General features: G+C 44.4%; 1 protein-coding gene across 1 annotated transcript in view; it reads right to left on the bottom strand.

Moving 5' to 3' along the window:
* The window catches only part of Sms (spermine synthase), a 51,016-nt gene extending 35,317 nt beyond the window's left edge, over positions 1-15,699 (bottom strand). Inside the window, exon 1 of the mRNA XM_028873212.2 lies at positions 15,457-15,699. Coding sequence (XP_028729045.1) covers positions 15,457-15,505 — 49 coding nt within the window. The 5' untranslated portion in view covers positions 15,506-15,699. The remainder of the gene's footprint in view (positions 1-15,456) is intronic.
* Between the last annotated feature and the right edge of the window lie 1,473 nt (positions 15,700-17,172).

Genomic DNA, 17,172 nt, shown 5'->3' with positions numbered 1-17,172 from the left:
CCATCCCCTCCTTCGAGAGGGGAATCAGCAAAGCCTGATACATTCAGTTGAGGCAGATCCAAGCCCCTCCTCCTGCATCAAGGCTGTGCAAGGTGCCCCACCACAGGTAATGGGCTCCAAAAAGCCAGCTCATAAACCATTTCCTGATCCTTCTGCCAGGGGACCCCTTAAGCAGACCAAGCCACACAACTGTCATGCTATGCAGAGGGCCTAGTCCAGTTCCATAGAGGCTCCACAGCTGTTGGTCTAAAGTTCATGAGTTCCCACTAGTTTGGTTTGGTTGTCTCTGCATGTTCCCCCATCATGATCTTGATTCCCCTTACTCATAGAATCCCTCTTCCCTCTTTTGGACTGGACTCCTGGAGCTTGGCCTGGTACTTACTTGTCTGTGGATCTCTGCATCTGACTAAAGCTTGCGTTTTATTTTGGGAAAAGTAAATACTGTTAATTGGTATGAGTTACTAGAGCAGTGGTTCTCACCCTTCCTAAGGCTGTGACCCTTTAATACAGTTCCTCATGTTCTGGTGACCCCAACCATAAAATTTTCATTGCTATCTCGCTGGGCGGTGGTAGGGCACGCCATTAATCCCAGCACTCAGGAGAAGAGCCAGGCAGATATCTGTGAGTTCAAGGCCAGCCTGGGCTACAGAATGAGTTCCAGGACAGGCACCAAAACTACACAGAGAAACCCTGTCTCGAAACCACCCCCCCAAAAAAAAAAATTCATTGCTATCTCATAACTGTAATTTTGCTGTTATGAAATGTAATGTAAATAACCAATATGAAACCCCTATGAAAGGGTCTTTCAACCACCAAAGGAGTTACAACCCACTGGTTGGGAACCACTCACTTAAGGGGTTAAAGATGCTTGCTGCCATGGTTGACAACTTGAGTTGCATCCCCAGAATCCACATGGTGGAAGAGAATAGACTTCCAGGAGTTCTCTGTCCTTGGTACACGTTACACATGTCAAGACACAGCACTGCCCCCCACACACACCATAAGATAGATAAATGAAATAGGTTTGAGTTCACCTGCTTGTGTTTGAATCCTGGATCTACCACTTCCTACCTATTTTACCTTATGAAAGCTGTTAAGCTCTGTGTGCCTTGCTGGTCTGGCTCTAGTTCTTGGCTGGGTTTACTGGCAATGGTGAGAACAGATATGCCTTGTTACCCTTAGAGAGGGAAGCTGTTCACTATTTGCTGTTGTGTAAAGTACACTCTGTAGATGCCCTTTAAGGAATTGAGGAAGTTAGCCTCGATTCTGGTTTCCTTTATCTTGAAGAGGTATTAAATTTTATCAGATTACTCTTTCTGTCCTAATTCAGTATGATTGCGTGAAGTTTTTCTTTGGCCAATCAATATAATGGATCAAATTTCTTTTTTTTTTCTGATAGTAAGTTATCACTTGGTCATTTATGTAATTATTTTTCTATATTGTTGAATCTTATTTGCAAAGGATTGCCTGCCAGTTTGTCACAAGCTTTGTGTCTATGCTCATGAGGGATTTTGAACTGTAGCTTTCTCTTTTTGCACTGTCCTTGTCTGGTTTTGGTATTAGAATATCGCTGGCTTCATAAAACTGAGGCCTTCTCTCCTCTGCTGTCCTCTAGAAGAAAATATGACAAAACGGTATTGATTTTTGTTTGAATGTTGGTTAGAACTCTTTAGTGAAACCTTGTAGCTTTAGGATTTCTTTGGAGTTCTTTTAAAAATCATTTTAAATTACACTTATTTATCTATGTGTTTATGTGAGATAGAGACAGAAACTGAAGCATATGCAGAGATCAGAAGACAATGTGTGGGAACAGTTTTTCTCCTTTTATCATGTGGATCAGTCAGACTTGGTGGCAAGTGTCTACCTGCTGAGGCATCTCATCTGCCTTTTCTTTGGAGCTGTCACACTACAAATTAAGTTCTTTAGCTGTAGTGCTGTTAAGGTATTTCCCATTTCATACTGAGTAAATTGTGGCAGTGTGTGCTATTGGGATTGACCCATCTCTTCTGGAAGTTGGGACTGTGTATCTGTGTCACGTTGTTTGTAGTATTCCCCTAGCCTTCTCGTACCTGTGGGGTCTGTAATGGGAGTCCTTTTGCTGTTTCTGTCGTTTTCTTCCTTTCCTAGCACTGCCATTCTGACTTCTCTTTTTTTCTTTGCCAGCCTTGCTGGCTTGTCATTTCCTTCATTTATTTAATTTCTTTTTTCCGGAGCTGAGGACCGAACCCAGGGCCTTCCGCTTACTAGGCAAGCACTCCACCACTGAGCTAAAGCCTCAACCCCTTATTTATTTATTTTTTTTAATGAGACAGCTTTTTCTTGATTTCCTCTTAGTCTATTGTTTTTTTTTTCTTAGAGTGGGAACAAAAATTGGTGATTTAAAACTGTAAAATGGAGACTATTCCCCCTAAATATTCTCTATCATGGGACGGTTTTCACTAGCTACCAGTGTTAGTTCCAAATACTCCATAAAGAGCAGGCATCTTAGGTGACTGACAGTTTTCTCTAGCATTTAATTAATAAGTTGGTGAGTTAACTACAGGAAATAGTGCTTGTGTTACTTAAGGCTTAAGTTCTAAGAAGCCATTTCTAAACTTCAGATTGTCAAATTAGAGCTAAATGTCCTTGTTGATTAAGACTTTAGAACTAGAAAAGACCTTACACCCAGGGGTCAGCAAATTAAAGTCCTTGGGCCAAATCCTGCTTAGCTGCCCAGGTCTAATCTGACCCTCCAGCTAAGCATTTTTCAAGAGTTGTAAATCACAAGTAAAGGCACTTTGAGAATCTGGGACTTGAGGCCTAATTGGCCTACACCACCTGAAACACTGTACTATGTGGACCTTTATGGAAAGTTTTCCTACTCCTCTGCCTTTAGGTCACAGAAAGCCAGTGAGGTTGACTGCCTGCTTCTGAGTCATCTGGAAATATTTGGAAGCACAGGTTCCCAGGCTCCTCACATGGCCCTTTTCCCATCTGGAATTTGTCACAGCACATGGCTCTGTTCATGCTTATATTGTTTTGATTTGTGTCCCTTTGTCTTCTATCTCTCTACTATTCTCCCATGGCATTTGTATTTCTCTTGCCTTCTAGCCACTGAGCAAGCCACTTGGAGGTCCATTGTGAAGAGCCTCACCCAAATGTGAATTCTGCTGATAGTGCTGTGGGGGAGGCTTTTTGAGGGACAGTTCCCAAAAAAATGACTTCTGCCATCACAAAGTATAGAATGTTTTAACTGTTTATAATCTCTTTGAATGCTATTTCATTGTTGATTGAGTCTGGCACATATATTCAGACAAAAATCTTTAAATTGTTCATAGAAACACAGATAACATTATTAGGGTTGCTGACTTGTAAGGAAATCTGTCGACTTAAGAGTTAGTGGGTTGAGAAACCAGAGTGTCAGTGCACGTCTTTAATCCAGGCATGTGGGAGGCAGAAGCAGACTGATCTCTTTGGAGTTTCAAGGCTGACTTGGTCTACATAGAGTTCCAGGCCAGCCAAGGCTGCATAGTGAGTGAGATGCTGTCAACATTCCTCCTCCTCCTAATAGTAATAGTAGTAATAATAGTAATAGTAATAATGATGTTAGTGCGTAGAAAGCTGGATAGGCACGATGTTGGTAAAGGTCTTAGAAAGGATTTCTAGAATCCGTAATCCCATTTTCTTCTTGTTGTGCATGCTGTGCAAGTCCTATGTCCCCGAGTTATGTCTCCAGCTATTTTTTGGAGGGGTGGGCTATTTACTTTAAGACAAGATAATCCTCCTGCCTCGGCCTCCTAAGAATTACAGGTGTGCACCACCAAGCCTGGCCAGACCCACACTTTTTAAGTGTTCCCTTTCTGGATGGAGCTAAAGGAAATTACTACTACTCTCCTATCCCGGAGCCAGCCTGAGATGTGGCCCAATGCTCTGTGATGAAGGCATGAGGAAAGAGGTGCCTGGGGACCTTTTACACCTCACAAAGAAGACACCAATGTTGCCATCATAAAGGGAAGGGGGCTATTTGACTTGGGTCAGATGTTTTCTTTTAATGTTCTCTTCTGCTTTGGTTCTTTTCATAGCTGTAACCTGAGTTTACTCTTTTCCTCTTCTGAATGCATGCTGCTGAAGCTGATGTATCACAGGATCACTTGTGATGCATGACTGAGTCCTTCCTAGAGGTGTCAGGTGGCTTAGTTATTCAGTACCTAAGGCAGTGATTCTCAACCTCTGGGTTGTCACCCCTTTGGAGGTCACATGTCAGATAACCTGTATATCAAATATTTACATTACAATTCATAACAGCAGCAAAATTGCATTTATGAAGTAGCAACAAAAACTTTATGGTTGGAGTCACCACAACATGAGGAACTGTATGAAAGGGTCACAACATTAGGAAGGTTGAGAACCACTGCTCTAGGAGTTCTAGTCCAACAAAGTCTATGTAGTGACTTCCAGGACAGCCAAGACCATTTCTTTTTTTTTTTTTTTCGAGACAGGGTTTCTCTGTGTAGCTTTGCCCCTTTCCTGGGACTCACTTGGTAGCCCAGGCTGGCCTGGAACTCACAGAGATCCGCCTGGCTCTGCCTCCCGAGTGCTGGGATTAAAGGCGTGCGCCACCAACGCCCGGCTTTTTTTTTTTTTTTTAAGACCATTTCATTTAGTGAGGAGCTGTCTTAAAAAAAAAAAGGAAGGAAGGAGAGAGAGAGAGAGAGAGGGGAAGGAAGGAAGGAAGGAAGGAAGGAAGGAAGGAAGGAAGGAAGAAAGAAAAAGGAAAGAAAGAAAGAAAGAAAGAAAGAAAGAAAGAAAGAAAGAAAGAAAGAAAGAAAGAAAGAAAGAAAGAAAGAAAGAAAGAAAGAAAGAAAGAAAGAAAGAAAGAAAGAAAGGAGCCAGGCGGTGGTGGCACATGCCTTTAATCCCAGCACTCGGGAGGCAGAGCCAGGTGGATCTCTGTGAGTTCAAGGCCAGCCTGGTCTACAGAGCGAGTTCCAGGACAGGCTCCAAAGCTACACAGAGAGACCCTATTTCGAAAAAACAAACAAAAAAATGAATGAAAGAGAGAGGAAGAAAGAAAGAAAGAGCTGGGCGGTAGTGGTGCACGCCTTTAACCCCAGCACTCAGGAGGCAGAGCCAGGAGGATCTCTGTGAGTTCAAGGCCAGCCTGGGCTACAGAGTGAGTTCCAGGACAGGCTCCAAAGCTACACAGAGAAACCCTGTCTCGAAAAAAGAAAGAAAGAGAGAGAGAGAGAGAGAGAGAGAGAGAGAGAGAGAGAGAGAGAGAGAGAGAGAAGAAAGGAAAGAAGGAAGGAAGGAAAAATCTATAAACGACTTACTTCAGCAGTTTCTTTTTCTGCAGCCTCTTCAAACCAAATTCTTTATTCAAAGAAAAACAAATCACAAAACATGTTGGGTTTGTTTTAACATTTGTTTTGTGTGTATGCTCACTTGTAGACGTCTAAGAACAACTCAGGGAGGGAGTTGATTCTCTCCTGTCATGGGTTCCAGGGATTATACGAACTAAGCCACCTTGCCAACCCAGTTATTTTGTTTTTTAAGTCTTACCATAATTTTATACTGCATACCAAAAGGAGTTAAGCTGGTGGCAAGTTCTGTCTTCTGACACCAAAGCCACCTGCTCCAGACTACACAAACTAGAAACATCTGCTATTTGTACAGGATGGCCCAGGGTACCTCATTGCCAACACTTCATAATCAGAACAGAGGCACTCTGTTAGGCCTCTGTATGATACTTTGATCTTCAACGTTAAACACCATTATAAAACATACCACTTTAAAAAATGGACTTTCCCAAAGACTGATCCAAGGCATTGGTCCTGAAAATAATCTTTTTTAAAAGTTTTTGTTTCATTGAACTACATTTCAGAAACCTACATTCAACTCCATGTTCTAAGGCCAACAGAAAGGTCTGGAAGGCCCTTGGGCAGGCATATCACTTAGCCTTATTTGAACACTATGATATGTACAAACACTGGCTACTTTAACCAACAGCATGGTTGGTTTAAACGAAGGCTTTGAATAGAGACATGGGTTCAAATCATAAGCCAACTTATTATTTCCACCTCTCTTTTGCCAGAAGAACTTTCCAAATCTCTGAGTAAGCTAAATTTGTACCTCTTATATCTATCTATCTGAGCATCTTTATTGGCTGGCACAGTTTCAAAGTATTCAGTCCTAAATATTGTAATAAGTATTAAGTATTTTATGTACCACTTGACACTCTCCCAAGCATGTTATTGATTATCAAACGCAACAACACAATGTGTGTGATTTGGGTATCATTAATGCCTTTACGGAGAGGAAAGAACTAAGATGCATTTGTTAAACTATCCGGTTAAGCCAGCTCAAGAAAGCTAGAAAAGCTATTGGTTCCTACTAGCTCCTTTGAGTTTGGGGCCTAAATACATCAATGCATTTGATTACTAGTATTGCCACTTCCTCAATGGTTTCTCCAAGAACACAGATATCAATCACTACCAATTTAATGAAGTCCAGGCCCATCACACCATAGGGCAGTAGAACTGCTTTTCCTGAGGTCTGGAAAAGTGCCTAGTTGTTAACAGTTTAAAAGAGCATTTGTGCATAGTTTACATACTTGGTTTGCAGATTCAATTGAGGAGGTTTCTTCACTTTTCAAAAGAGCCAAGCTTATAATTAAACTACCATGAAATGGTGGTTGGAGCTGCAGGACTCACCAGCAGTTTTGGGTTACAATTGTAGTGAAATGGTGGATTAAACACCCAGAATAAATTACTGACTCTAAAAAGTAAACTCACCAATAGCCATACTGGAAAAATTTTTAAACACACAGCTACAGACAGTATTTTTTTAATGATGTCTTGTTATGCAGCCCAGTCTTGACATGAGCTTGTGATCCTCCTACCTCAGCATCCCCACTGTCTACAGATCACAGGTATATGTCATTACACCCTTGCAATGTCCAGTAGTTTAATAAATGAATTCTTAGCTACAAGGGTTAATGTAGATAGGTTATGGAGTTGCAATTAAATTAAAGATTGGCAATGCTAATCTTTAAGATACCAAATCCAAAACCCTAGAGCACCAAGGATGAAAGCTATTAAAGGCCTCGGGACTATAGCCTCAACCCTTTAACGAAGAAGTTGCCAATTCAAATACAGCCAATTTAATTGTATGCAGGGGAGATGAGAAGATTCCAAACTGGTAACTCCTCCAACACAAAAACCAAACTGGCTTTCTTTCCTCAAAACAAACAAAACAAATTGCCCACCAGTTATTCAACTGGAAACTCCTCTCTTTAATGGCTCACACAGTGCTTCAGCCCACTTGAAAGAAGTGCCTCTCCTCTATTAGGAGGAGAGGAGGAGGTTCTCAGGCCTTGGTTATATGTTTTCAACAGTCAGTGTCCCTCCCAAAGCATTTAAAACAAGAGAGAAGCATCCAGTTAGAGCTAGGAAAGGCTACTTGATATAAAGTATAAATTAATTTTGCCATATGCTACCTCCAGCAGCTTAAAGAAATGGAGATCATATAGGAACTACTCTATATAGAAGCATTATGGGATATTCATTTTTATTATTTTTTAATTTTTTATACAATATATTTTGATCAATTTTTTAATGGCAGGCCCACAGAACAAATTCTCAACAATGGGAGATTATTTTGCCTGGAGTTATCTGGAGAATCTTTACAAATCTAGGGGAAAGAGAAGTTGATTTTAAAAAGAAAAAAAATCACAACAAAGCAAACCAAACAGGCAAGCCAAAGAAAGGCAGACTCTAACCAGGGCTCTCTTCCAAGCAGTTCATAAAACATTTCAAACACAATTCACTTATGGTAGAAAACCTAGCAAAGTAGAATCAATGTCTTCCTCCAAAGCTGGTTAATTCTGAGTCCCCTCCAAACCCACCCCCAAGCAAAGTGAAAGGCTGGGGGCAGGGGTTGTGCTAAGAGTAAGAACTGGATAGGAACAGATCTTCTGGGCTGAGTTTTGTTTTTCCACAAGGTACTAGGGACCCAGGAATGTTTGGTAAATGAGAAAAGGGACCAAATGATCCAGCGCTTCTGCCAATGGAGACAAATGGTGTGGTTGTGGCCAAGAAATAGAAGCCTGAAAACAGATGATTAGTGAATTGAGTGCATTCAGCATGTGCATTTAGCAGACTCAGTCAGGACAGGGCTGAGGGGGTTCTTGGGATTAAGTGTATCAAAGTATTCTGATACCATTGGGAGAGATTGTCTTTTGTTTCATGTCTTTTCTTTGCGTTTTTTTATTATTATTCTCCTGTGTCTTTGGAGATACTGGTGGGGGCCAGAAGAGGGTGTCAGATCCCCTAGAATTGGGAGTTAGTTACAGGCAACTGTGAGCTGACTCTGGTCCTCTGAAAAAGCAGCAAGAACTCTTAAGCAGACTTGAGTTTAAAAAAAAAAAAACCTAGTACAGTAAACTTCATATTTTTATCATCAGAATGAACCCCAAGGAAGATGTTTGTGATGCAAATTTAAGAAAGTCATACAAGTTCAACATGGGGTGGGATCAAAGCTTTCGTTCCTCACTCCCAGTGTCAGTCCCCCAGGGCTCCAAGGCTAAAGCCAAAGGGCACAAGAGAATTCTTTGTGAAGGAGACAGTGTAAAGAAAGAAGGGACCATGAGAAAGCTGGTGAATCAGAACCAGAACGGTTAAAGCTTTACAATTCAGTTCGCTACCGAAGCCACACAAAGAAGGTATGCTTCCACCAGCAAGTAGTTCACAAAAGGAGACTCAAGAGCCACAGGCTGGGTAGGAAGCAAATCCCCAAGCCCTAGACAACCAGCACCTTGGGGGAAAGTGGTACCTTCCACAACAATTTACAAGCAAAACAGATGCTTCTAAGAAGGACCAAAGGAATTTACTGATAAGTTTATCCTACTATTAATTCAAATGTCTAGCCAGAACTTAAACAAGAATTACCTGTGCCGGCACTATAGACATTTTGGGCTGTAGCAGGGCTTTGTAGGCATCTTTAACGTGTTTATGAGACTAGTTGTAACATTATATACAGTCTTGGTTTTCTGGGGTTTTGTTGTTGTTGTTTTGTTTTTTTGAGACAGGGTCTCATGTATCCCAGACTGCCCTTGAACTCACTATGTATTATAAGATGGCTTTTAACTTCTGATCTTCATGCTCCACCTAAAAGCTGGGATTACAGGCCTTTCGGAGTATCAAACACAAGGCTTCATGTATGCTAGGTTGTGGGAGCCCACAAAAACTTCCTAGCTAGAGCTGAGCTTGCTTTACACAGCAGGGCTTCCTTAGGGGATGGCTTGACCACGTGCATGGTCACAAGGTGTCTGAGATGGTCTGCACTAGGCTGTGCTGGGGAAAAGGTCTTTTGCTCCACCCTTGGACATTCCTTTAAAATCCCTTTGGCATTAAAGGCATGAGCCACCTGTCTCGAAAAACCTAAATCAATAAATAAATGCCCTTTGGCAGCTAAATACAGTCAGGGCCCGATGGATAAGGATCCAGGCCCTCCCGAGGCTATCCTGTGTTTTCTATCTGTCTCTCTCTAGCTATATTCCTATCTAATTTTTGTGTCTGTGTGTGGTTTTTTTTTTTTTTTTTTTTTTTTTTTTTTGGATTTTCGAGACAGGGTTTCTCTGTGTAGCTTTGCGCCTTTCCTGGAACTCGCTTTGGAGACCTGGCTAGCCTTGAACTCACAGAGATCCGACTGCCTCTGCCTCCTGAGTGCTGGGATTAAAGGCGTGCGACAACACCGACAGGCCTGTTTTTTTTTTTGTTGTTGTTGTTGTTGTTTTGTTTTTTTTGTTTTTTTTTTGAGACAGGGTTTCTCTGCGTAGCTTTGCGCCTTTCTTGGAGCTCACTTGGTAGCCCAGGCTGGCCTCAAACTCACAGAGATCCGCCTGGCTCTGCCTCCCGAGTGCTGGGATTAAAGGCGTGCGCCACCACCGCCAGGCCTGTTTTGGTTTTTTTGAGACAGGGTTTCTCTGTGTAGTTTTGGTACCTGTCCTGGAACTCACTCTGTAGCCCAGGCTGGCCTTGAACTCACAGAGATCCGACTGCCTCTGCCTCCCAAGTGCTGGGATTAAGGACTTACGCCACCACCGCCCAGCACTATATTCCTATCTAATATTTCCTGCTTCTCCTGCTCAAGAGTATCCTGGGGGAAAGTGGGAGTGAGATGGCCCCCCAGACTAGGTAAACTGATCTAAGTCTCCAGCCCTATTTCTCCAGAACTGCCAAGTTTCTCTCACAGTGTGGGGCATGATAAAACACCCCAACTGAGAGTCACTACCTTAAATTAAGGGGTTTTGCAATTAGGAAAGCAGCAAATACCTTGCAATCCAATAGGCTATATCACATAAAGGTTGAAAATCTCAAGGAGGATAGGCGAGGCATCCTAGTCATCCCATCGTTCAGTGTGCAAGAGGATCTTGAGTTAAGGCCAGCCTGCACACAAGCCCACCCCCCAAATATCTGGACCTCAATGGGCCTAATTTATTAATATTTAAAATGTGGACTAGACCTGCTAAAGATTCACACGCAAATAATAATAATGCTTCAAAAGCATACTTTAGGCCGGGCAGTGGTGGCGCACGCCTTTAATCCCAGCACTCGGGAGGCAGAGGCAGGCGGATCTCTGTGAGTTCAAGGCCAGCCTGGGCTACCAAGTGAGTCCCAGGAAAGGCGCAAAGCTACACAGAGAAACCCTGTCTCGAAGAAAAAAAAAAGCATACTTTAAAGCAGAACCTGGTCCTGATAAAACTTACTCCAATTAAAATAAAGGTGTGGGCAATTGCAGTGCTTTCACTCCAACCTACATTCTATTCTTGGCATTCAGGGGATCCCAGGGGACCTGTAAATCCAACCCAAGGGGCCTCTGGATTTGAATGGGGCAAAATATATAGCCATATTTTTTCACTCGTTGAAAATAAGCATTTTCTCCCATTTATATCAACTACTCACTCCTACCCATTATCACCAATGAAATCTTTTTTGGTTTTCTGAGACTGGGTTTCTCTGTATAGCCTTGGCTCTCCTGGAACTCCCTCTGTATACCAGGCTGGCCTCGGAACTCATAGAGATCTGCTTACCTCTGCCTCCCAAGTGCTGGGATTAAAGGCGTGTGCCATGACCACCGAGCCCAAAATCATATTTTTAATCGTATTTTTATGTCATATATTCAAGCTGAAAATAGTGATTTTGTTCTGCAGTAGTCTAAAAGTCTACATTTTTACCAGTCCTGTTGTTCCTGTTAGGCTAGGATGGTAGTCACATCTTTAATCCTAGCACTCAGGAGGCAGAAGCAAGGAGATCTCTGTAGATTTGAGGCCAACCTGGCCTACACAGCAAGTTCCAATACAACCAGGGCTACACAGGGAAATCCGGTCTCCAAAAACCAAAAAAAGAGAGAGAGAGAGAGAAGAGAGAGAGAGAGAGAGAGAGAGAGAGAGAGATGGAGAGAGAGAGATATGGAGAGAGAGAGAGAAGGTGGGTGGAGAGAAGCACAGTTTAGTTTGGGGAGGAGTGTTATAAAGATTTCAATATAAGTTAACTGTTAATTCATGCACCTTAAACATTTGTCATAACGAGGGGATGTGACTCAGTGGCACAGGGTTGCTTCACATGCATAATGCCCTGTGTGTAGCTTGCCTAAGACCCTAGGTTCCATCCCTAGCACCACACTAAGAAGTGATAATCCAGCCGGGCGGTGGTGGCGCACGCCTTTAATCCCAGCACTCGGGAGGCAGAGGCAGGCGGATCTCTGTGAGTTCGAGGCCAGCCTGGGCTACCAAGTGAGTCCCAGGAAAGGCGCAAAGCTACACAGAGAAACCCTGTCTTGAAAAAATAAAAAAAAAAAAAAAGTGATAATCCAGGCAAAGGACCCCTACCACCAAACCTTTCCAGCTAAGACTATTTCTTAAGTAGTCTTCTATTCATATTAATCAAGATTTCTATTACAAAAGTAATGTGTAAGTCCGAGTGACACAAGTCACTCTGCTTCCAAAGACAAAATGAATGGCATCAGGTGTATTTTCAAAATCACAACCCAGCCTCATAATTCTATAAAGGGAAGGTATGCCTGGCTCACATATAAACATTTATCACACGACTAGCATTTATCCACCATTGACAATGTACCAGACCTATGGCCGTGACATAGATCCCTTTCGATATCGGCCTTCCAGATATAACCAGCCCAAGAGAAGACAAGAAGAACCATAATTAACAGAAGTTTTCAAAGCTGAGTGGCTAGCCAGACACTGCTCCAACAAGCAAGGAGAGGATATAATGCCTCACTGAGCTCTACATACGCAGCATCCTGATTAGGGGCTGGGACCAGAACAAAAGAGTGTGTCCTCCACCAATCCCAAGATGCCAAACCATACCATGGGACCGATTTATTCTTGTTAGCTTTGAGCTGAAAAGAAGAATCTCATGTTTCCTGGAATCAACAGTCCTCAGAGTCCAACACTTTACTTACAGGATGACCAAAGATGAGCTTTGTTGGGCTGGAGAGATGGCCCAGCAGTTAAGAGCAATGGCTCCTCTTGCAGAGGACCCAGGTTCAATTCCCAGCACCCACATGCCAGCTCACAACTGTCTGTAAATCCAGTTCCAAGAAACTTGACACCCTCACTCAGACACACATACAGGCAAGACACCAATGCACATAAAATAAATCTTAAATAAATAAATAAAATGAACATTCATTTTAGCAAAAACAATTTTCTGGTTACTCCATCAGCCAGTACACTCAATACTATCACCAGACCTAAGTGGCTGGGTTGCAGTTAGCTTGCATTGGTAACTACATTAGAATGGAACTGAAACAATAACACTGCTAAGTAGTTCAAATTTAATTCCACTAAAATCACATCATGGAACTGCTCCATTAGGAAGGATTACTGACAAATGGGAGGGGGGAACAGGCACCCATGCTCCACAACCACTTGACTCACCCATTTGACTCACCCTTGAGTCACATCCAATACTTACAAGCCAAGAGTAATGCCTTTGACTCATTATCAACAATTAAATGTTTTTAGAGACCTCACACATGGATCTCTCACCAAGCACCCCTTTATTGAAAAGGAAAGGTATTTAAAAATCCTTATGATATAGTCAAATCACGCCATTTTCCAAATGTGAATGTGGAGAGCAAGGACATCCCTTGGGCTTCATTTAGTGACAGAACACTTTAAGAACTCCAGATCATATATACATATAAACATATACCTGAATATAGTGGGCTTTTTTCTAAAAGGTTCTTTGTCATTTTATCAAAGCTTTCTTTGGTATCATTAAGCTTCTGAGACAGGATCTCAGTCTATAGCCCAGGTTGGCCTTGAACTCAAGGGAATTCTCTTCCCTCATTACAGTATGAACCACCTTGTGCCCAATCCATCATCTTCCTTGTTTGTCTGTTGTTGTTTTGAGAAAGGATCTAATCAAGCTGGAGCGGATTTAGATATCTTAAGACCCACCTGGGTGCTGAGATTAAAAGTCTGCCAATAATGCCTGGCTTCAGTTTCTTAGTTCTAATAAGGAACAAAGTGTGAGTTAAAACATTAAGGGCTAATGCTTGATGTTTCCCTCTTAAGCACCTTTCACTGAGCTTTACATGTGCACTCACCCTTTATTCTCAATGTTTAAGCTAAGCGGAAGAAGATTTAATCTTCCGTGGAAGTGCTAGAATTTTTCTGACCCCATGCTGAGCTCACTATCCCTCAAGCCTACTAGAAAGCCCATGAAGGATTAATAGAAGCGTTCCCATGGTGATTACATGAGGAACACATCCCCCAAATTCACCCCTTCCCAACTGGGAGGCCTTTTGGTCTGCTCACCAGTTTCTTCACATTCCTCACCACTAAACTCACAATGTTAGAACTCCCATTAACCAGTCAGCCTTGAAAGCTGCCAAGGTAACACTCAGTAAAGCCTTTGTGATCTTACAATCTCCTCCACCTCTACCACCCAAGCACCATCTTATCTATGGATTCTCTCCCAGCTGCCTTTCTTCCCTCCATCCTCGCCTAAGAAAAGCTGGAAATCAACGATGCTCCTTTTTTTTTCAGCTCAATTCTAACCACCCAAGCACAATGACTTACCTAACAACCCTGGAGTTCACAGGTACACAGTAAAAGCCCTATGAGATGTGCGCTATCCCTTTCCTCATCCTCCCCTCAGGGACAGAGATGATGAGGCTCAAAAAAACGTTAAGAGATAAACCCAAATTGCCACCTACCGAACAAAACCAATTAGAAAAGGCAGACTGAGATACAGATTTCGCTTCAAATCCCCAGATTTTATCTTTTGTCTTTAAATTATTGATCTTGTGCTCTCTGCGATATTTTAGGGTTGGAGGAGAAAGTACCAAGTGAGCGCTCAGAAGTTCAGAAAGCAATAAAGTCGATGTTAAAAATCCTAACAGAAAAGGTGTTCCATTAATTGAGAAACCAGAGGAAATGCAAGGTTTGGGCAACACTCTACATATGGGATGATCTGGGAAGTGCAAGTCTGCAGCAGTCCTTTAAAGGCCCGATCATTCCCGCCCCCTGCGCCCATGCTTCATTCTCTCAAAGAAAAGAAGCCTGCAATGCATCCTTACCCTCCAAACTCCAATATGCAATAGATTCTCCCAACCTTTTCTGGTGAAACCAAGCTCGGTTTTCTGAGCCTCCTGGATTAGAGGTGATGGTGGTGGCTATAATTCCCGCGCCCAAATCTCATCCTTCCCCACCCCCAATAATAATAATCGTTTCCTTTCTCTGTCCGCCGGGTCCCTTTTCTGAGGATCTGTCTCCTACACAGTGGACTAAGAATCTTGCAAGTGCTAAGTGGCCCTGGTCCTTCTCCAGCCTTAGCCGCCCTTAAGGGGAAACCCCCCTTCGCACCCCCACGAAGGAAATTCGGCAGCCTGCCAGCACAGGAAAAGGTGGCGTGGGCAGCAGTCCCGCGCCTCGCACACCCCTCGCCCAGGCCTGCCTCGCGGGTCATGCCTCGAACGGTCTACGGCGCTCCGGCACCCGCCCCCACTGGGGATCGCCGCGCCCCACAGCCTAAAAGGGATTTCCCCCCCCCCTCCGCGCCCCAGCGGGGCGTGGAGGGCAGCGAGCCCGCGTGGACCCACGGTCCATCCAGGCCCGGAAGGGCGCTGCGACTGGCACACAACGACGCGGCTCCCCCAGGCCCCGCAGTGCGGCCACGAGCGAGCTCGGCGAGGACCGAGCACCGGCGGGGACGGTCGGGGCGCGGCGCGGCCTCCGCCGATGCACGAGGGCCCGCAGCGTGCTCAGCGCCGCAGCCGGGGGAGACGCAGGCGCCGCGAGGCCGCCCGCCTGCCCGCATTGTTCAGCCCGCCGCGCGCGCTCCGGAGCCTGGCCCTGGCCTCAGCCCCGCAGGAGCGGAGGGGAACGGTCGCGCGGCCGCCACCGCCACCGCCACCGCCCGTGCAGGTGGAGAGCGGTGCACTCACCTTTGGCGCCGAGCGTGAAGTCGAGCGTGCTGTGCCTCGCTGCTGCCATAGTGTGGCGAGGCCCTGTGCCATGCCTGGGGAGGCGACCGCGGGAGACTGAGGGACCGCGCGGCGTGTCAAGCTGCGGGCCGGCGGGGAGTGCGCTGCGCCGGGGGAGGCCAGGAGTAGGAGGTGGGCGGGGCCGCGGGGAGCGACCCGGGGCGCAGGGGCGGGGCCGACCCGCCTCCTTAGAGGAGGAAGCAGCGACGCCTCCAGCCCCGAACTTGGAGCGCAGGGTGTGAGGCCTCTCGAATGGTGGAAACGGGGGCGCTGGCTCCCTGGTGTGCGTCACCAATGGCCGCGCCCTGCACTAAGGCTCTGGCCAGGCTCTCCCGCCATTCACCATCCGTTAGGAGGTCATCTCAGGTTTAAACGGCTCAGCGCGACTTCCGGGGGGCCTCCCTATACACTTCCCTATATGCCTACCCCTCCTCCCCAACCAGGGCCCCAGTTACTTCCTGACCATGTGAAAAAAAATTTAAAAATGCTAGGATCTACCTCTGTAGTCTAAAAGTACAGCCTGCCTTTTTCTTAAAATGCATGCGAAACCCGCTGGGATTATTAATAACATTTCTATTGGTAAAGGGTAGTATTTGAGAACAGAATAGAATGCTCACAGACATTCAAGTGACATACATTTTCATGCAAAATTGGAAAACAAAAGAATCAAGGACTAAGGCTGAGCTGAGAAGTTGCAGATTTGAGAGCCTCCTGTATAGGACTTCCCCCCTCCATGGTACTTCTGTTCTCATCAATGAGTCTACAGCCTTGGCCTCATTTTCGACCGTTAGTAGTATTCAACAAAATGGGACAAAAGAAAACTGAAGTGTCTGTGAACTAAAGCCATCCGTTATTGCAGGAGGAAAAGCTCTGGGCAAATGACTCCATCATTGTGTGGGGTTCCTCTCCTGAATCTCCGGAATTGCTGTAATGGTTGTTACACTTGAGATTAGTGAATTCTGTGTCTCAACAGCAAACACACACACACCAAAAAAAAAAAAAAAATACCCGTAAATATTAAGCTTAGCTTTTCCTTAGGCAGTTTCTAGTGGTGCTTTTTTTTTTTTTTTAATGTTTGTTGTTTGATTGTTTTAATGAGCCCTTCACTATCCTGCAAGAACCTAGCACTGACTTCATAACAGTTATTCAACACTTATTAAACTATATCCCTTTTTAGTGTGCTCCTATTTTGTTCCTATCAATAGCCACCTATTTGTTGCTTCCTTCTCTGCAGACCAGATCCTCAGTTTTGTGACTTATTCTGCTCTCTTCTTATTCTGCTTCTCTTTGTGACTTATTCTCCTTCAGTCCCACTATATCAGCCTGCAGCTCCTTTCTCCCTAATAAACTTGCCTGAGGATCAGAAAACAGAGCCAGCCACTAGATTAGACATAGAGGTCAGGCAGTGGTGGCACACACCTTTAATCACTCTGGAGGCAGAGATCCATATGGATCTCTGTGAGTTCAAGGCCACACTAGGCTACATGAGATTGAATCAGTCTAGGAGAGAAACAGGGCCAGGCAGTGGTGGCACTTGGGATCTGATGCCTTTGCTTGGGAAGCACAACACCTTTAATCCCAGGAAGTAATATGGCAGGGCAGAGAAAGGTGTATAATGCGTGAGGAAACAGGAACTCTCTCTTTAGGCTGAGGATTTCGAAGAGGTAAGGACTAGCA

Source organism: Peromyscus leucopus, chromosome X, assembly GCF_004664715.2.
Source record: "Peromyscus leucopus breed LL Stock chromosome X, UCI_PerLeu_2.1, whole genome shotgun sequence".
Lineage (NCBI taxonomy): Eukaryota > Metazoa > Chordata > Mammalia > Rodentia > Cricetidae > Peromyscus > Peromyscus leucopus.
The sequence above is the reverse complement of the archived record's forward strand: the minus strand, read 5'-3'. Positions and strand labels throughout refer to the sequence as shown.